Source organism: Anneissia japonica, unplaced genomic scaffold (genome assembly GCF_011630105.1).
Source record: "Anneissia japonica isolate Jap-2015-1 unplaced genomic scaffold, ASM1163010v1 scaffold287748_len1686314_cov196, whole genome shotgun sequence".
Taxonomy (NCBI): Eukaryota; Metazoa; Echinodermata; class Crinoidea; order Comatulida; family Comatulidae; genus Anneissia; species Anneissia japonica.
In genome coordinates, this window is record NW_022727190.1 from 1,308,466 (window position 1) to 1,330,783 (window position 22,318).

General features: G+C 33.9%; 1 protein-coding gene across 1 annotated transcript; it reads left to right on the forward strand.

The window, feature by feature from the left end:
• Window positions 1-19,256: 19,256 nt before the first annotated feature.
• Window positions 19,257-21,831, forward strand: LOC117113593 (forkhead box protein B2-like). The gene is made up of 3 exons (XM_033256983.1): window positions 19,257-19,596; window positions 20,156-20,362; window positions 20,631-21,831. Exons 1-3 carry the CDS (start codon window positions 19,331-19,333, stop codon window positions 21,121-21,123), a joined length of 966 nt encoding a protein of 321 aa, XP_033112874.1. The 5' UTR covers window positions 19,257-19,330; the 3' UTR covers window positions 21,124-21,831.
• The last annotated feature ends 487 nt before the right edge of the window (window positions 21,832-22,318 follow it).

The window sequence follows — 22,318 nt, forward strand, 5'->3', positions numbered from 1 at the left end:
CAAAAAGTATTCATGATAGGCCTATGCCTATACTGTATGCCTATATATGCTCATAATGTGATGTCATCATGACCATATATAGCCCGGGCATTCAACCTTTTTAAGCTGGTGGCGGCCAGTTCCAATATGTTGACCAGACATAAATTTGTACTTCCATTTTTTCTATGTCAACCCCAGCCATTTTCTTTATAGCGGTGGATTCGAAATAGAATGAGCCAAGGAAGAAATTTCACAGATAGATGAAAAATACCACCTCAGGCCCACCGTGGTTGGGGCTGAGGTTAAGAAAATTTATTATTGTGGCACCTGATGGTCGGAAATGGCACTCTCAGACTTAAATTTGAAAATAATTTTTTTTTTCTTTTCTTTTTTTTTTTTATAGAATTTTGAAGAAAAAAAAACTTGCACTCCAGGTTCTCCTACCTTGCCACTAGAAATGTTCCTACCACAAACATATCCATGCACCATGGTTGGGGCTGAAGTGAGAAAATTTTTAACATAGATAGGCCTTCCTCTAGATTCCTCCTGGAAATAGCACTTTCAGAATCAAAAATTTATAAAGTTGAAAATGTGTTTTAACACGCGCGACGCTATTTAGACCTACTCTCAAAATACTAATACTGTATAGTAGTACAGTATAGTAAAAATGTACAGAAAGGAAAAAAATAATTCTTATAAATTTTTATTCTTCATTTTCAATTTTTTTTTATCTCGGCAAAATATTGGTCAGGTGGCCGCCTGACATGCCGGACCGCTTCCGCCGCCCCTGATCTACCATGTTAAACAATAAGAACGAAGACGATGTTAAGAGACCTAGGCCCTATTACAAACGCTGGCAAGAAACATGGAGATGGGTAAGGCAAGATTACATGATTAAAAATCGACGACCAAGAAAATCACCAAAAAAGCAAGCACGACAAAACAAACGTAAAAGAGGTAGAGCAATTCTTGGTTGGCAAGACGACCTCACAGCATACCACAATGTGAGACTTTGGCTTACTGGGATTTGCTGCAATATAGTTCAATTTTTTTTATTATTGCAATATTAAAATTTCTACCTTTTGATGTTTTTTCTTATGCTCCTTGTTTACCTTACGTACGGTATTGAATATTGACCCTTTTATATTTTCGAGTATTTTTTAAACCTGTATTACTTCAATATAATTCAAATTTAAATTATGTAAATAAAATAATTAAATAAAAGTGTTTATGTAATTAATATTTCCTTAATGTATTTTGTAATAATATTTATTTTCTTGATGCTTTTGGTGGTTTTTTTTTTTTTTTTTTTTTTGATGCTTTTGGTGGTTTTTTTTTTTTTTTTTGTATCTTATATAATTGACGTCTATTGAATGTGTATTTTAATACATTTTCAGTACTGTTTACTTGTTTTATCCAATCATTTATGTATGTTTTGTTTGCAATAAAGATTAATTTGATTTGATTTGATTTGACGAACATACATGCAGGAGAGATGTCCTGTGTGGACTACCAGATGGTAATGGTGATGATGACGATGATGATGATGGTGGTGGTGGCGGTGGTGATGGTGACGATGGTGGTGATGATAATAATGATGATGATGATAATGATGGTGGTGATAATGATGATGATGATGATAATACTAATGATGATGATGATGATAATGATGATGATGATGATGATGATAATGACGATGATGATGATAATGATGATGACGATGATGAATTACGATGATGATGATTACGATAATGATATTGATGATAAGCCTGTCTGAAATAAAATCTGAAAAGCCCACAAATTGAACTTGCTGACTAATATGATCAATTAATTTTAATTATATTATTGATAATTGATCAAACAGTTGAATTCACAAAATATTGCCTTCTTTCAAAGTTACTGTCTGTTTATTACCGTACTATTTTAAAATAATAAATAAATAAATCTTCCACTGAGATACAAATCGAAACAATACTATATTTAAATGTAAATATCCTGAAGTCTTTCAATATAATTGGCTGAAATGCAGAGCTTATGCGAAGCCAAGCTGTGAAATGACGTTAAATAACACCTTTGTAAGGACGTGCATCATCAGGCTTGGTATTAGCAATATTATTTGTTTAGATTGTAAACATTTATATTAATACTAGAAATTATAGTATAGTTCGTATGAGTATTATTGATATTGATCATATAATTAAAATGATAATTTGTTATTAATAATACGCTAGCGTCTATTAATAATGAGAATTCGAGAAATGTCTATACATTGAAACCAACATCAGGACACGGCCCGTATATTATTATTCATTAAATCTTAATTCATTTTTAGCTTTGCTGTAATATAATGAACAATTTTAAAATAAATAGAATAATAAATAAATTTATAAATATTTACATTCTTAATATTTTTCTAAAACACCGTTCCAGTCTTAAATCTTAGCGTTAATAAAACATATAAACATAAAGACGATAATGAATTTTCTTAGCATATTTAAAGAAACACCAGTAAAAACAATTTAATTTTAAATTCAAAATTTAAAATAATATTAATCATTTTTAAGTAAAAGTTAACGATTTAGTCTTTTTTGAATTGAAAATTATTTTTATTAGGGCTATTGTTATTATTATTGTCATCTCATTACTATTACCATCATTACTACTACTATTATTATCATTACTATCATTAGACCTATCGTCATCATCTTTATTATAAATATAGCAAGTTTTCGGGGGGTTTTTTTTCGTAGTCTCCTTTACTTTATGTAATTCTTTACGGTGTTTTGATTTGAAATGAAATATAAGTGATAAAAACACCAAAAATCAAAGTCACATGCGCTCTATTCCGTATAAGTTTGATATCAAATTAATGTTTATAATTGATCGCTATGTATATACACAACGCACTAATGAATGATAACATTACAACATGTGCTATGACACGTATATTGTGGCCTAAAATAAGTAGAGGTCGATAGAAGTGCATTAGAATCAATATACCCATGATTACATTTATATTAGGCTCTATTTCATCAATCTAATAGTAACGGTTGTTCTGCTTATATAAGAGCGATGTGAAAAACGCCAGGCTATTGGAATAGTCGATTTATTTGACTGATGGCCGCCGAGAAAAATCCATATCAACCACAAATAAATCAACTACTAGAACGCATAATTGAGTGTGGGAACGAGCAGGTTGTTGTAAATCAACAAGTTGTCGCGATTGTTGTATTAACATGCATGATTCTGGAAGTCAGAAATCTAATCTCTTCCGTTTAAATGGTGAAAGGTCACATCTTCTTGACATTCAGATCTCGGTTGTTTTTATTTTAATTTTAATTTAGCAAAGTGAGGTAAAGTGGTAAAAGTAAAGTAGGTCTATTTTGTTTTTCGAAAAAAGAATGCGTGCTGTATTTCGCAAGAACACTGATACATACCAGTACGTCTCAAAACATATATTGCAGATACGCATACAGAGTAAACGTTCGTTGCCTTTGCTTAGATTCGAATTCTCAAAGAAGCTAATTAAGAAGTTTGCATATAAAGCAGGAGGCCAAGATCTGAAAGCCAAAATTTCCAATGTATTGCTATTCCGTTCTGTTGCTCTTCTTTCATTTCACTTCATTTTTATTTTCAATATCCAGGTAAAAGCGATACATGACAAAGCATATTAATTATCATTATTACTATTTGATGTTAACTGATTGCATTTATGCCTATTTATTTATTCAATTGAAAGTTAGCTAATTATTGTTAACTATAGGTTTTTTATTGATACACAAAAGCTTTTAAATAAAAAGATAGTGTAAGATATTAAGTATATTAATGGCTTGATTTAAATAAAAATTATTTTCCCCTTTCACTAGAGAGAATCATATTGTTGGCCTAGTCAGTATTCCTCTTAGTAGTGGCCTTATATTTGTCAGTTGCGATAACGAAAATAACAATGATGTCTTTCTCACGGGGATAAAAAAAAGTAGATGTGATAGAACCATGTTAATTGTAATACTTAGGCCAATTATATTTTCAATTCACATCGAATTATATGGACAAATCCATAAAGTTTACAAAATAGCTTCGTTCCGTATTCATTTTTTTTTAAAGAAAATTGATAACAATTGTAGCCGTGTCGGATCATTATTATAGATTAATCAAATAATACACTTATTGTTGTGTATTCAGAAACAGAAACGAAGCCATCCTTAACATACACACCAAGGCTCAGACATTCGAGGTCTGTTTCACGCTCTCACGCTTAAGGACCAAAATCTCACATAAGGTAAATATAATATTGCCTATAATAAAAAATATATATATGTATGTAATTTGTAGCTCACTCGCTAAATTTTCATCATATACTAGTACTTAAAGGATTGGTTTTGTTAAACATTCGAATATAAATGAATGGCGCACTACACCAAGGTTAACTTGGGTTGGGCTTTTTATTTTAAGTAACACTCTCATCCAATCAAATGGAGCTGCCTATAGTATCGTGGGCCGGGCACGCTGTACAATTTTCTGGCAGAGTAAATCATGTCTGAAACTAATTTCTCAGAGAATCTTACAATCCAGTTGGGAAAAACCAACGAACCAGCACATTTGTTTGATCTGTCTCGAGAAATGTTTAAAACGGCCAAATTGACAACACGGATCTTCAACAAAGAGCACGGCTCAACTAAAAATGTTTAGAGATAATATTTTTTTTCCTGATGTCTCTTTCATTATTACAGTTATTATTATATAATTTTACTTTTCTTTTATGGTATCTCATGTATTTTGAGTTATTATAATTGTCTTTAAAAATTGTAATAATTCTCTTACTGGTTTTTCGATCAGATCAGACCAAACTAGCTGCATCAAAGTATCAAAGAACACACTGCCGTCCGCCACGCGCGCGGCTCATGTCAGTGTGATAGGTTCGATCGTGGACGGCAGAAATATGCATTCTCAAGAAAAAATGCGGATTCCTAACAAATTTTCAGTTGTAAAAAATACAACCCTGTAGCAAAAAAATGCATTTCCGGGTATCTACTGATAAAACATTCCAGGGAATGCCCGGAAACCCCACAGGGGAGGGGCTTTTAGAACACGCCTGCAAATTAGTCGACCTTGGCATGTAGGGCCTATGCCTTAAAGTGGCTCACTTCCAACCAGTCATTACGCAATAGCGCGCGTGACGTGTACAGGGAGTGAACCGTGTATACCTGAATTGTGTGCGCTCTTTCAAGCAGGATATTGGAAAGTTTGTTAGATACAATGTGATCAATTTGCTTAAAAGTGGTCCAAGAACCTAACGTACAACCAAGTCTGAGAGATTGAGTATAATTTTAAACTCGTTACATACTCTTCGAGATATTCAAATAAAGTGGCGCGTGCTATAGCAGCGAACAAACATAGCTGCTAGGTCTCACTAAGGCCGACATGTGTTGAAGTGTGGATCGTTTGTCTCGCAATCGATTTTTACATTTCTTCGAGGAGGCCTTAGCAGCGGTGTTAAATTGCGTACCGTACGTCAGCTGGTCATCGTGGGACAATCGTCTGGTGATAGGCCTACATCATTTACATGAATATTATCCAAACCTAATGTCCATTAATTTGTTGGTCACCAGGATTGTTGGTTTCAGAAATACCAATATTGAAAAATAAATTGCTTTTTTTTTGGGGGGGGGGGGGTTGTATAATTTTTAAAGAGAGCAAGGTGTGATTAAGAACTGGTCATTTATGTTGTGCTTATTTTACTGAGTTTTTCACATTCTAACCCTCTCCAGCATAAAGAAAAACAATTTCTTCGTCACAGTTGACCAGATTACATTCACGTCATTGGGAAGCCATTTCTGCTCATAAACAAACGCCACTTACAACTCGTCTGGGACGCCTTAAATAGTGGACCTTAAGTAGGTAATCGAGTATGAACAACGGAGACTTTGACTGTAAAAAATCTTAATCAAATTGGTGTTTGCTGTCTGTGTGTGCACTCAGTTTTACATTTTTGTTCACCGTCGAACTGCAAACACCTTTAACTCGACAATCCCTCAGAACATTGACTTTCTACCGCGTCAAAGCGCCAGAACATAACTGAAAAACAAACAAAAAAAACCCAGAGGAATAACTGACTTGTTTCCTTTCGGTAATTTGTAGGCCTTACTCAAACGAATAGTGGGCCTACCGGTCATTGATGTGGAAAATCGCATATGTCACAAAATAATTACGTGATGTATATACACATATAAATAGCCTACATGGTATATATAATATACATGCATACACCTAAGCCGGTATGTTATTATATAAATACTATGCATATGCCTACATATTTATTCTATATATTTATAGTTGTGATGACGATGACGATGACGTAAACAAAAGTCAAAACTGTTTACGTTTTTACATTATATATAGACCTATATATACAGTATATATATGCTAAATATAGCCTACATGGTTTATATAAATAATATGCATGCCTACATATTCTATATATTTATAGCTGTGAAGGCAATGACGATAATAAAAACAAAAGTCAAAATTGTTTACCACCAGTATGAGAGTTTACACTGAGCCTTAAGCGTTTGCAGACCGGGGGTTGTAATTAATTTTCCTCATTTATTATACATCTGCTAACCTTAATGGTATTGTATTATTGTGTTGTAAACTTGCATAATATCTTTGTTTCATTGAAATTTATAAAATATCTTTAATTCATGCGAGACACCCTGATCACGGGATCCGTGGATTGGGACAGCAAAACTACAGCACTGAGCTGGCCTACTGTAGCAGTGGCGGCGCCAGCGGGGGGGGCTTAGGGGGGCTTAATCCCCCCCCACCGGACAGGTCAAATCCCCCCACTCCCGCCGGACAGAGCTCGTCGGGCAGTCAGAGCATAAAACATATAAAAATAGGTCTACACCAAGCCAATACATGTCAGTCACAGTCTGAGAGTGCCATTTTCGGCCATCCAGAGGTTGATATTCTTTTAAAAAAATCTCATTTGGGAGGGGGAACCTCCTCTCAACCTCTTCCTCCAGCTCGAGCCTACGAGCTCAAGTCCCCCCTGTCGGACAACTTAGCCCCCATCCCCCAGAAAATATATCCTAGAGCCGCCACTGTACTGTAGGCCTAGCTCAGTGACGCACAAAATCATTGCCTACAATCACGATCGTTCCTTGTAATATAGCTAAATGGGAATAAACATCAATTATCAATATGGTATCCTTGAAATCAACACATTATGCTAGATATAGCAATAAACCTACCACAGTTCGATTAAATCAACGGAAACTTGACATGCCTCCGTGAGTTTCTATAGACGTTGTGCGTGTCCTAGTATAATGGACACTGATTGTAAAAACAATAGGAAACAATGCGTTAAACAATCTATAACGATGAACACAAAGTGAACTTATTACAGCAATAACTATTGTTCTTTCTTTGTTTTTACAAATTCCATAAACTGAATCATCGTTGATATGATTAAATAATTTTACACCTTGCAGTACGAACATCGATGTGTGGTATTGACAGTTGTATACAAACTGGTGTCCAGGGCAGGGGTAGGATCGATTTGTTGTGATTCATAGCTGCAATGTTTCGCGCGTTTGTCACACATGGTCAATTTACATCATTGCGTGTTGATGAGAACAAAGGTAATTATTTTTTATTTAATTTTATCGACAACGATGGCTATTATATAGTTATGATTTTAAATTGTATAGTAGTCATTAAGTTTATGGTGATGTTATACAGTAACTATAATTGGCTTACTAATTATTGTTATTTTAATATTTATTTAATACATAGAAATTTCAAAAGTTGACCTCATAATTTTTCTTTTGTCGGCATTGAGTTTTTTTTTCAGGTTCAAATCTTCCCAGTGCTATTAAGATGTATATCATTTCTGAACTTGTTTGTGGAGACTCGTGGATCAAGGAGTGGATATTCATCACAAATAGGCCTACATTTTAAATCAGTAATGCTTTAGAAATAATTTACCTTACCTGCCAAAGTGACTTAACAACTGACCAGTCAAAACAGATTGTACGTAGATAGGCTGAAACCTGTCTCTTATACACATCTAGATGTGTATAAGAGACAGCAGTTGACCAGATTACATAACCTATACTAATCTTTAAGCGTCTAAAGAAGTTTTACTCGGTCCAGTAGTCTAGTGTCTGTCTCTTATACACATCTAGATGTGTATAAGAGACAGCCCCTGGACCCCCTTTCTTTTTGGGATTCATCGATTCATGGAAAATTCGTATGGAACTACTCATTTTTTTTTTATGTTTATGTATGTATACACCTGTCTCTTATACACATCTGAGGTCGCTGGAACAGAATGTTGCTACTCGGAGTTTCACGCTATTGCGATCGTCAGGCAACTGATGAAAGGTGAACGTTGTGTGGTGATGTGACTTGCTTGTGCGGACGTAGTATGAAGTTAGGTTATTGCGGACGTCGGAGTTGCTGTTCGGAGGTAGTGCTTGTTTTCGTGGCGGCATTTCGATACAAGTTCTGACCTTCTGTTTAGGAGTCCCGTCCTTCCCGCGTTGATGATGGCAAGCTTCTCTGATATACATAGGTCGCATCGTTTCGTCTTGTTGTTGGATGCCTGGGCTTTGGTGATGATAGACCAAGAGATGGTGAATGGTTGATTTTTCTTTTTGAGTTCCCATGTGTATCTGGAGAGTTCGGTGCTGTGTTGGTGTTTCTCCCTCTTGAACGATTGTGTGTGGTTGTAGTATCTGGATTTGAAGGGTGGCTCTGTCAGTCCGATGTAAACTTTAGGGTCGTCTTCGTTGGTCTTTTCCACTTTTGCTTTATAGATGATGTTAGAGGCCAGGCAATTTCCTTGGAGTGGGCATTGCTCTTTGTTTCGGCAGTTGCAGGTTCTGTGGTCCAGATCGGGTTTGTTGTGGTTCGAAGCAGTTTTTGCGTTGTGAGATTTGATAACGTTGGCAAATATATATATATATATGTATATATATATATATATATATATATATATATGACCTAACAATTATTAATTTCTTAAATTTCTTTGTTAGTGGAGATGTGCGCTTAATAAATCTTATTATTATTATTATCCTGATTAATAATTAATCCTTTGATATTTTATATTACTGTTCTGCATTGTAAATATCATTTAGTTCAGTCTTCGACTGCGATTTTGATATTGAATAAAATGAAATTAAATAAAATGAAAAGATTATTTGGATTACAATGATTCGGCATAGCCTATGGTACTTTCGTTACGCTAATAAACTTGAAAACAATATATTATAGGCCTAATAGGTCTGTATTACACCAATTTCTTTTTTAGGGGACTGTAAGGAAATAAGTTGCGATACAAAAATCGAATTGTAGAAGACACATCCTTGGTGTCTCAAAAACAGAAAACAATTTAAGAATACAACAACGAAGGATGCCACAAAATGCTTAACAACTATTGTGGACAGTAACAAATCTGAAGCTGATGTGGTACTTTGGTCATGTAACACGAATGCCTAATATAGCCTACCCTAAAATTGCCCTTTACGGAAGGTTAGATGGCCCACCAACCGATAGATAAGCCGTACTAGTCTAATATATAATAGAAAATAAAACTCAGGATATTCAGTACTTTTATGACTAGTTTATTTATGACAGTACACAAGCTTTCGTGCACACAGTGCACTTCTTCAGGTGAATGTGAAGTTAACATAAACTTGGTGTATAGACCTAAGCAAGTTAATTATTCAAGCATACAATTAAGACAAAAGGACTAAAGCATAAGCAATAAACAGTATAAAAATGAAAAGACAGGTCAGGGGTCAGAAGTATTATCAAAGTCAGTGAGTATAATATATAGTAACTAATATATAGTAAAAATAACCGTAGTACAGTATCTTAAGCCTGGGCATCATATAGTGATATACAGTAATAATATATTATAAAAGCATAGTACAAATATAAAGGTATAAATATAGAACTGTAGTTATATAGTGTCTGAACATCATTACATGCTTGTGTACTGTCATAAATAAACTAGTCATAAAAGTACTGAATATCCTGAGTTTTATTTTCTATCACCAACCGATAGTTTGACAACATGAAAGAAAGCGGTCAGGACCTCTGAATAGTTACTACAGTATCTCAAAAGCATGTAGCATTTAATAGATCCAAGTTCCAACTTACGTCGTAAACGGCTACTAGCTCCGAATTTTCTTCAATCCGAGAGAGGACAGCATTGACAAGTAGGCCAAAGTACTAGACTAACAATTGAAATTTAAGCATAGGGCCTAGTTTTCAAGATAATGTTTGTAAAATACCAATGCTCCGCTATTTAAATTCCTCTTATTATTTTTACAGTACTTCGATAAATATAGAAACATGTGATGTTACAATCTTTTAAAACAGCTTTTCAAACAAAATGGGAAAAAGTCTCAGGCGAGACTCGAGTCTGCAAACCCTGTTGCGTTTTTCCATTCGGTGTCCCAGATACACAATTGCTAAAAATGAATATGAGTAAAACTAAAATCATGGCAGGTAGGCCTCTGGTGGATACTGCAAACAAGGCCAAAACAAGAAAGACAACGGTCACTCGCACTGGTACAAGAGGGAGTGACTGAGACCCCTGGAAGTGGCATAAGATATTCCAGCAGTGGATCGACCTTGGGGGTCCGCGAAAAAATGAATATATTTATAAATAATTGGGGATCCGCCAATTCAAAATGGTCAGGAAGGGGTCCGCTAGATTTTTAAACCAATTTTTCATGATTCTATTATTTTGCTGTCTTACAACAGTGCGTACCTTATCAATAATGAAATACCTTGGTGGAATCGACACCCCATCTGATGTCACTTTCTGACCACCTCTATTTCGAATTCCAGGGTCCGTCACTATGTTGTGCTTTTGTGGCAAGTCATCTTCTATTCATAATCGTATTGATAGGATATCAACCGTGAGTCACCCCGGAAATTTTACAAAATCAAAAATAAATCGGGAATAATAGAAAATCAAACTTGGAATCTGACAGTGCCATTTTCGGCCATCTAGAAGTGCCATAGGCATAACAATTTTGTACCACAGCCCCAACCATGATGGGCTGAAGTGGTTTCCGTTTCAAAATTCCAGGATCCGCCACTGTTTAATGTTGTACATTCGTGGTGAATCATATTCTATTTTAATCTTCTTTAATGTCTTTCATTAATTTGGTTATATGGGAAATAGCCTTAACTAAGTACGTTTTGCAATGGTAATCAAATATTCTACAGATGTGTTCATTTTGGTAAATATTATAAACATTGTCAAGGAGTAAATGATAATTAAATTCAGTTGAACCGTTAATAAAAAAAATTCCCAAAAATATTCATCAATTGTACACAAGTCATTTTTTAAGTCATTGAAACATGTATTTCTTATGGGAGAAAGGCTTTTACAATCAAGAAGGATGGATAATAGTTTCAATCTCATTGGTCTTGCAATATAGTATGTATACGACTATGCCTATAGCATGTGATTTTCAAATGTTTACCAGAGATGAGTAGGCGGTTCTGCACCTGGTTCTATCCTATTTAACAATTGTTATATATGTATGTTCTACAGTATTTTCTAATTCAACATAAATTGATTAACTGGAATCTAAATAGAGTTCCAGAGCGAAAATAATGCCACAGACAAATCGCAAATAGTATACATCCATAACATGTTGCATAATTTACATCTCATTATCAGCCTCCTGAATTGATTGCCTCATAATCTGTTACGCCCTCATTGACAGCTGTTTTTGACTTCAATTTAATAGCCTACGACAATATCGATCGCTGAGTTTTCATGACTGTATGTACCATCTGACTCTATTAATAAAACTTTCACTGAAATATCATGTTTTTCTGTTGTTCTTCTCCGCGAACACCGTGTTCGCGGAGAAGAACTGGAAAATCATTGTTTCACTAGGACTTTTATGTTGCAGATGTCTTCACAACGAAAATCTTAAGACAGTTCTTATTGAAAAAAAACTAATGTTCAGATAAGCGTGTATTCAGGCCCGTATCCATGGGTGCGTACGCTTACGTGGCTTGGTGGTTAAGATGCACGCCATCCAATTCCAAAGTTCTGGGCTCAATTGTTTTGACACCGTTTTTTTTTTCTCAAGAATTAAAAACAAATAAATATACTATTGAACATTATTTTATTTTGATATTGCCGAGTGGGCATACTGCATGTGAAGAAAACAATATTGTAATACAATGATGACGTAGGGCCTATGCAAGTTCAATTTCATGACGACGTATGGGACATTTGGTGGTAGTAAAATAGATAAGTATATTTTGAGCTATTTAGTTTTTTAACTTAGTCATTTAACCATTTTTAACTGTAAAGTTAAAATGTCTTATTCAAGCATTGCAGTCAATAGCCCATCGACTGTAGATAAAAAATTATTACGTGAGATTAATTTTTCATTTGTATTAAACCTGATGTTTATCTTTTGATGTAAATTTTAATTGTAAGACATTTTTCTATAGGCCAATATTATTTGACTCTGAAAAGATAATATATTATTTCATACCGCTAATTATACAGTATATAGTTTATGCACGTTAGTGCGTGACGACTATAGATCAAAATGTTACGCAATATTGACTTTCTATGTATTTAAACTTACGCCTTTTTTGGTTTGAATTTTAATTTTTAGAAACTTCTTGTAGGCCTGCGATAAATTCTTTTCATGCTTTATTCTTAAATGATAATATGGGCGTAACCCATTAGGATATTCGAGGTTTTACCGTATTTTTTTTAAAATTCTGAAATGATAATAATGATAGGTGCTATAACGCACCCATTGTAGTTTATGGCAGTTAAAATTCGTTGACCAAATGTTGCGCTAAATTTACTTTTTATTTAGGCCTTTATAGCTGTATGCTTGTCTTTCGATGTGAATTTTAATTGTTAGAAATTTTCTCTAGGCCCATAATAATGAACTAAGAAGAAATACCGGTACGGTACTTAATTTTAACATATATATCTATTCACTGATAAGTATTTTGTTGTTATTTTGCCTGTAAACTCTATGCTGTCTTTCGGTGTGAATTTTAATTGTTAGAAACATTCTCTATGCCCATAATAATTAATTAATTAATAATAATTACTTAATTTTACCATTAACATTTATTCCTGATACGTATTTTTTTTTAATTGTTCATCTAATAACAGTATTATAACGTATTGTTGTTATGTAATGTTTTCACCCGATTCTGCAAGGCAAAACACATCTTAAATGCAACGACATTTTATTTTGATAATAAAGATGATATCGTATCTTATCTTAATAATTGATTCAGAAGTGATATGATATAAGTGTACCATACCCATTTATAGACATAGGCCTATAGTTATATACCAGTTTTCGAAAACGAAACTAAAAAAATTTTTAAAACACAGAATGTATAGAATTTTACTGTCTTATAATTTGGTAACCGATGAGCAACAAAAATTTAGGTTCAATAATAACAAGTATATTTTCTAAATGTTTTTTAATTTTGCATTACCATACCAACTCACAGAGATAAAAACCTGAATGAATTAAAATACTGACATCAAATAAGTATGATATTAATAATATTAAGATTTAAAATAAGAGTCTCTGAATTATTGAAATAAAGAGAAAATAAAAAATATTCAGCAATTGCAAAGATATGAATAAGCTATGAATTTAGTTTATTTATCATTTAATTTTACTATACAGGTGATCGGTGTGACGCTAGTTGGGTGCAGAGGCCATGGGATCATTATCAGGCTGACACAGACTTGAAAATAGCGCATGTGATTATATTCTATAAGGATGATTATGAATGATAATTATAATTTGCCTGCAGTGCAGATAAGGTATCCGCAACTTTACTAACTGAAAGCTAAGCTACTGATGGGGGCGCATATCATAAATAGCTGATTGTCAAGGAATGAGTCCTTGTAAACATCCTCAAATGCGACGATACTTATATACATGAGTTGCTATGGCCTATCCGATACTCTGAAATCTGCATCAATATAGAGGAAAGCAATGTCGATATTACCATATTTGTTTTAATCCATTCAGCCAATTAGGCTACTTATCACATCGCAAAAACAGGTCTGGAATATGAGTACAACTGAATATTTATTATCATTATTCTCATATTTAGTCAAAATGATTTATATCAAACGGAAATACTATCCAAGATAGGCCATACCCTCTTAAAACGACAATCGTAATACCATCCGAAACGGCAATACACACTAAGAAGGAAATACCCACTAAAAAGGCAACCCACCTAAATCGGTAATACCCAAAACAACTCAAAACGGCATCACCCAAAACGATAATGCCCAAAACGACAATTACTAATTTTTTTTTATATAATTACTGTATTATAGTATAAAAACTAAATTTTACACTATACCAACGGTAATTTAGAGGTGATCAGTTTAGCTTATAATGGCCCAAAATCTTCATAACCTTCATCCGTGTCAAAACGCGTTCACATGCATTATTTCGGGGGTTTTTGTTTTTTCATCGATCGGTTTAATAAACCAAATCAAGCCAGGTATACATGAACGTTTAATAGGTGCCACAATTATGTAAAGCAAAAATTAACAGAGTCTATTTTGTGAGACTGTTCTAATCAAACAAATATGACCGACAAAAGGCTGCACACTAAACATACATTTTGATGAGATATTTGGATACCTACATCAGACTGAAAACATAATTTTATATGTGAATCAGATCATATGCTTCTCGCTAATTCCTCAAATATTATTAATACATACGTTTGCATTGATTTTATTAGATTGTCTTTTACGAAATGCAAATATCGCTATCTTTTATTGATTCCATATTATATAAACAAATCAGTTCATAATTTATATCAATGCGCAAATAATATATAGGCCTATATTATGCGTTACTAGTTCAATCCTCACTGCTCTCTTTATGTTTCAGCTAGAAGGCCCTGCTTCCCCCCCCCCACCCTTTTTTTTTTTGGAAAGAAAAAAAGAAAGAAAGAAAGAAAGAAAGAAAAGAGGAAGAAAAAGAATAATTGATCGCCCCAAACGCCTTAGAGGTTTTTTTCGGGCGTCTAGAAAACAAAACTGGCATAGTGTTGTCTCGATCAACCCCACTTTCGGCCCCTTTGGCACCCCTCCCCCTCCCCTCTCCTCTTCGGACATCTCTGGATCCGCCCCTGCGGTGCGCCCCGTTTTTTCGCATATGTTGAAGCCGTTGGTTAATACTGCCCATGTATAGATATTTAGGAAACGCAAGTGGGAAATTGTCTCTCGGTGTCTCCTGCCCAATTCAAGGACTCCATACTGAAAACAATTCTTCTGGCTTAATCCTTCCAAACCTAGTTATATAGACGGTTTAGCGTTTATCTCTTTGTTATTATGTCGGTATATACTATTTTAAAAAGTATCTTTTTCGGTATCCTCTTGTTTAATATGCTTTACAGGGACGTAAAATGGTTCCCATCTTGTGGGGGGTGGGGTTGCGAAAATTGTAAATGTAGGATCAGTGGCGTAATGAAGGGGCCGAAGACCCCGAGCCAGGCGCTGGGGGCCAGGGGCCGCAAAGGGCCCCAGGCGGTGTGAGGTGAAGCCCCCAGCCGCTCCTGTGTTTGTAGTACTTTGTGGTGTATTTTACACATTGTTTAATTTCTATTATATTATATAAAAAAATATTAAATAAAGTTTAAAACGTTCATCAAAAGAAGAACAAAAAAAAGTACTCTTTTCTAATTAGGCTTATTACTGTTGCATATTATTGGAAAGATTACACAGAATTATGAAAGTAATTAAAAAAATGATAATGTCGGCGTCATTTGATGTATTTTAAAATCATAACATACAAAACCCAACATTTTGTTTTTTGCTCGTACAGAGTTTGAGGCAAACTTCAATGAAATTTGATAATTCCAACGATCTACCCCTTTTTTCATATTTTCTCCACGTTTTTAAATATTCAAAAATCTATATCTCATTAACCGCTTGTTATCTCATTAACCAATTTTTCGTCAAAAAAGTCTAATAAAAAATATGAAGACGTCTGTATTTCTATTGGCATTCATGTAGGCCTATTTTTTTACCTTAATTTAATTGTTTGTTTTAAAGCTATTCTTTATAAATACGTTTCCGAAATAAAGAAATTAATGTAAAAATTTACTGTACGTTTTTGTGTTTGTCTTGTGTGGGAGCATCCCATCCCACTTTTATTTCACATAATCAGTCATTTTATAAATCAAACATGAAAATCTTAACTAAATACAGTACGATATTGCAACTTGCAATATTTATTTGCCGTGATAATTTTAAATTCAAGCGTTTTTTATTAATTTTTTTTATTGTTATTGTATTTTAAAAGCCTATTCAATTAGAAAGATATAACCTATCTCAATCAATGTTATGCAGTCTAATGCAGTTTTATGTTTTTATGTTTTAAGTTTTATGCAGTCATGAATTTTTTCTCATATCCATAAGCATGCGCAGTAAAGAACTTCGTAGTTAATTATTGAACTGCGTGTAATGAAATTTTGGGCGAATTCGCCTGGAGGAAACAATAGGAAGGAAAGAATATACTGTACCGGACGCTGTACTCTATGTATTTCAATTACTGTAGTGTTTTCACATTTAGGATAAAACAAATGAGCTTATATTTTGTTTTACGAATGCATATCATAGGTTTATATGTGTACTTTTGTTGGCCAAATCGAGTTCTACTTGTTGCCCTGCAAATGTTCCATTGTAGTACTAGGCAGACCTAGGCGTTATAGGCCTACAGCAGCGAAACTTTTTTGCTTTTGGGGGTGGGGGAGGAGGAAGTGCGGCCGCAACTAGCGTTGTTCACGTAGAATGTGTGAAACTAGTTATTTCTAACCGGTACCGGTACGGTTCGAATCACGGTCACACCCGCTATTGAAAGGCAAAATACTGGAAACAACAATACCGTATAAAAGAGATGGCTGGCTCTCGTTTTAAAATAGAAACACATAAGTAACCCCACCAGTACAACCATATACTGTAATATCTTTTGGAAAACACTTTTGCCCGTGCTGTTAACTGTACATATTATCGATTGTCTATTCAATGTTGTATTATGTAGAACTGCCCGGAGAATTAGACCCAAAAAGTGGTCATCTTGCAACTAGAACCCCCGCCCTTTTGATTGGAAGCCCTCCGAATTACACCGCCGTTGCATCACATGCTTTAACACCATGGTAACGATGTCATTGGGTTTTTCAAAAGAGTCAAAATGTTCCCCTTGTGGCTTCAAACGGAAACTCATTAAGTAGTTTAATTGTAGCGAACGATCGTTTGGCAGTATCAAACTTAACACTTCATTGTTTAAACGCGCTTTAACAAATGCTACTTTAAATAGGTTGCTGGATCAATCATCACAATATTTTCACTTAGATCTGAATTCTTAGTAAATTTCACTAAGTGAAACTTAATTGGTTGACTACGTCACTAAGGTGATTGACAGTTGGGCCCAATAATGGATGAACGTACGACATCGTCTATATTGGTATTTGATTGGCTAAAATGGGAAAATGTCTAAAATCTTTGTTGTACATTGGAACTATTTTGGAATGAATTTTCGATATTTTAATCGGGTAGACTTCACAAAAATGCAAAAATATGTGCTAAAAATGTACGACTCTGTTTTGTATATTTTCTTTAAAAATTTGCAGACATTTAGTTCTTCACAATTGCATTTCCTTTTTTATGCAAAATGTTAAAGATGTATTTTGAAATTAACTTGCTCATTTTGCAGTAACATACAAATTTTAACTTATTATTTAATTTGAAAAATGTGTAGGTCTACCCTGATTTTTATAGGCCTACCTGATAATGAAATAATAAAACACTTCCAGTGACCAAACGTGTTTCTATAATTTTTCGCTGTAAAATTATCAGTAATGTCCAAGTTGATAATTGTGTTTACTTCAAAATGAGCAAATCAATTTTGAAAAATATTTTATTTTGGTATTTTGCATAATATATCTTTAAGTATAATATATCTTTAAGTTCTTCAGTAACATCATTATAATTTACAAAATTCTAAAAAATTCTTTGAAGTTTACTATATTTTATTATACAAATTTAGTTTAATAAAGTTTAATAACCCAACATTATACACTAAATTATTATTGAATATTTTTTAACGGGAACAGTTGTTGGTAATATAGAAACATGGTATAGCACGGAGCTACTATATGTAATTTTCGGTATATCCATGGAGCTGGTAGGCTCATACCAGTGGGGGGGGGGCTAGTTCCCCTCCTCCACTTCCCAAAAAAACATAAAAGGAAATAATGAAGCATTATAGGAAGAAGGAAGCACGATTTAAATTGTGTCAGTCGCGACTATTGCCAAGCATTTCTAAACCTAAATCTCAAATACAAATACCCCTCCCACCCCGCCAAACCCCAGCTCGGAGCTTCGCACGCATGGCTCCTACCCATATTTTTCTCTGGATCAGCCTCTGAAAACAATAGTTAAGTGTCTAATGTTTTATTGGATTTTTGTTTTATTTCAGTTAACTCAACATCGAAAACGCCAATAACAGGGAGAATTCAATATAATAAAAAATCACTATAAAAACATTCAAAAACTAGGCCTAATGTTCGTTTATAGCCATGGAGCTTTAGTGTAACAAAGTGGGTTAATAATTAAAATGTCTAATGGTAAGTTAATAGTTAAATGTCCTGTTTCTAATCAGCAAAACTACAAAGCTATAACATGGTAGGTTATGTTTTATTTTACTATTCTGTTTCGCCAGACTTCCTGTCGCCGATCCCATCGACCCCCTTGGTACATATTATCCGGTCGTGAACTTTATCAGTTGTCAATAACTAGTACGTAAAATGGGTCTTATATCGTTCTTTTTGTTGACCGATTTCCGTGAACTGTTGACACAATAGTCTTGAAAGGTGTGCCATGCACTACACCCCTATTCATTCGGATGACATGGATGACACATGACAATACTCGTTAGAGAGTGTTGAGTAAAGGATGCATGGTTAGTTTCTTAGTGGGAGGGATTGGAAATTAAACGAAACAATACATGATGACATTATTGTCACTATTGTCTTGATTCTAAATAAGAATGGTAGATGAGTAGATTAACAATTATCACTCTATTGTCATTAACAATCTCTTAGATGGAGCAATTGATTGGCACGTGTCATTATTTTATCAAATATCTGACCAATCAGAGGCAGGTTATAGTCTGTCGTTTCTTATATAAAGCTGCAGAATTCCGATATAGTATAGTTATTGAAGACATTTCACGGATGAAACATCTTTTAAGTTACAGTAATTGTGTTAATCGATAAAATGGCTCTTTCTAAAACAAGTCTATCTTCTGGAACTCTAACGAACATCAATGAACAGGACTCATTTGGACTTACAGTGCCACTTTCTCCACCGTCTAGTGAGACGGGCAACGATGGATCTTCGCCTAACGCTAGTCCAGTCAAAGAAACCAAGCCCATATTTTCCTACATTGCTCTGATTGCTAAAGCAATCTTGAATTCATCGGAAAGCAGACTTCTTTTATCCGATATCTATCAGTATATTATGGATAACTATCCCTACTATCGGTAAGTTTCTGACTCTTTATATTCTCCCTTTCAAAATTAGAATATATATATATATATATATATATATAATATATATATATAATATATATATATATATATGTGTGTGTGTGTGTATATAGGCGAATATATATATATATATATATATATATAATTATAGGTTCATAATATTGAGATAATAAGTGGTAGTGTACATTATTTGAATGTGAGTAAAGCAAACAACAGTAGAAATTTATTATTTGATTGTATTAGCGTTACCATATGAATTGTAAATAGAGAAATAGCGCATGTGACGTCACCACGCACTTTTTACGTCACCACACACTCAAAAGGAAATGAAATTGATGTAACATGATATTCTTTGAACGTGTATGTATTATGAAATTTTACGATGCATTATATTTGAGACTAATTGCAAAAAATTCAGCTCTAAAATTAATTTTTCCTTAATACACGACATCTGGAATATTATATTATCTTTATTATTATTATTTTACGCTTTGTTATATTATTCCCATAATTTCATTTAAAATTGTTAAATTTAAATCTTGTTTGCTTACAGAAATAACGACAGGAGTTGGCGCAATAGTATACGCCATAACTTATCGCTTAATGAATGTTTTATAAAAAGTGGGCGAAGTAACGATGGGCGTGGCCACTTCTGGGCTATTCATCCAGCTAACGTTGAGGATTTCATGCGTGGAGACTATCGTCGACGTCGGGCACGCCTTCGAGTCAGGGCGACCATTACTGCAAAATCATACGAAACGTAAGTTTAAAAAAGTTTGAAAAAAACTATTGATTTAATTTAGTAGTTAATTCAGTGACTTTTAATTGTTGTTTAGGTCTAAAAATTGTAGCTAACCAAATTTCAATTTTAGAAATTTAAATTCATTCTTTAATGTCTTTGACTCCAGGGGATGTTTCAGGGGCTACCGTATGTCAGCAACTGAGTACCGTAACACGAACATGCACGCAACAACAATCTGTATAAATACAATTGTCCTTATTAATATCTCTGTATCTTTGCTTTTCAGACCTTACTATCCTTATAGTACACCAAATTGCGTGTATGGAGGAACAGGCTCTTACGTCACGATGAGTAGGAGTGTGTCATCCAATAGAGTACCATATACGACTTCTCCATATATGGCGCCTAATTCACTGTCACCATACGATATGATGCCTTATAATACTACTGTTTCTTCAGTTGACTCGGTAATGTCAATGCCTACTCCCTCATTGTTCACCCCATCATCTTCTTCACTTACTGGCAGTTCGTCAAATACAGTCTGCTCGACTATGACATCACAACATTCTCAACAAGCTTCAGAGATGGAAACAAGTATGCACGTCGCTTCTATAACGCCCCCATCAAGCCCTGAAAATCAAGCCAACGCCTATAAGACGTATTTCAACAGGGTAGCAACAGCGTTTAACTCAACGGATTCGATGATTGCAACCACATTGAATAATAATAGTCATCAAATGTTTTCTCTTGGGGCACCATACCCGACGTATACTGTGTAAACGTGTACACTTTCTTTTTTATTTATAAGAACATATTTTATAAGAACACTGAGGCAGAAATGTCTTGAAAATTAAGAACAATAAGAACAAATTGAGGCACAGCTGAGATAAAATTTCAAATGAGGTCTGTATTAAAAAAAAAAACTATAAAAACCAACAAATCTTATCTGTACCTTGTGCAGCAGGCGTGACTGTATTATCCTCTATAATACAGTACAATAATACTGCTGTACAATAATAATTGTTTATGTTTGAAAAATGTGTAAAATAAGATCAAAATCTGAACATTTTGAACCTGAAATGGGCAAAAGATAAGAACACTAAGCCTGAGCCTTTTACTGGTTCTTATAACAGAAAAGGTGTATTTTAACATAGTAGAATATTTCAATCAATAAAAGGAATGAACCTCATTGACTCGGGCTCGTTGTAATCTTATCTACAAATATTTTATGTACATAAAATGAATTTGAATGCTTTAAATAATATATTTTTAAAATTTAACAAATAAACATATTCTTTGTATATGCTTTCATTATGATATTTATCTTTATAGGTCTATTATTACTGTAATGATTCTAGTATTAATTATATAAAAGTAATTTAAGCATATTAAGATGTCCACAAAGCATACAAAATAAAAGAAATATAGACACGATCAACAAAATGATAGTGATAGTTATTCTGTAAATAAAAGTCAAAGTATGAAAATACCTTTATTGTCTAATTACAAAACTGTTGCTCTTCCGCTTATGTCTATGACGAAAACATGGTCAACTCATACCAAAATCACTGTCGCTACAGTGTGTTCAGTGCTGCATAGCAATCCCCTGGCGCAAAAAAACTCTCCGATTCGGCCGACCAATCAGAATCACCGAAAGTTGTCGGCAATAGCGTGTAGTGATTTAACTTGGCTCTCAAGATGTTAAAGCAACTACTCAATAAATTATCCTCAATTGTTCAAAGGGAAGTTAACCGAACAAGGGAAGTCATATGTAATTCGTTGTTGCAATATTTATATTTCGTATATCTTATGCGTTTGTTATTTGAACAATAATTATTTCTTTATAGGAGTGATTGTTTAATTTTCAACTGAAAGTATTTAACATAGTCTATTTCAGAAATTGAGATATGGGGTTTAAAAGGCAAGAATACCTAAAATTACCCATATAATTTAATCTAATCTAGCCTACGAAGT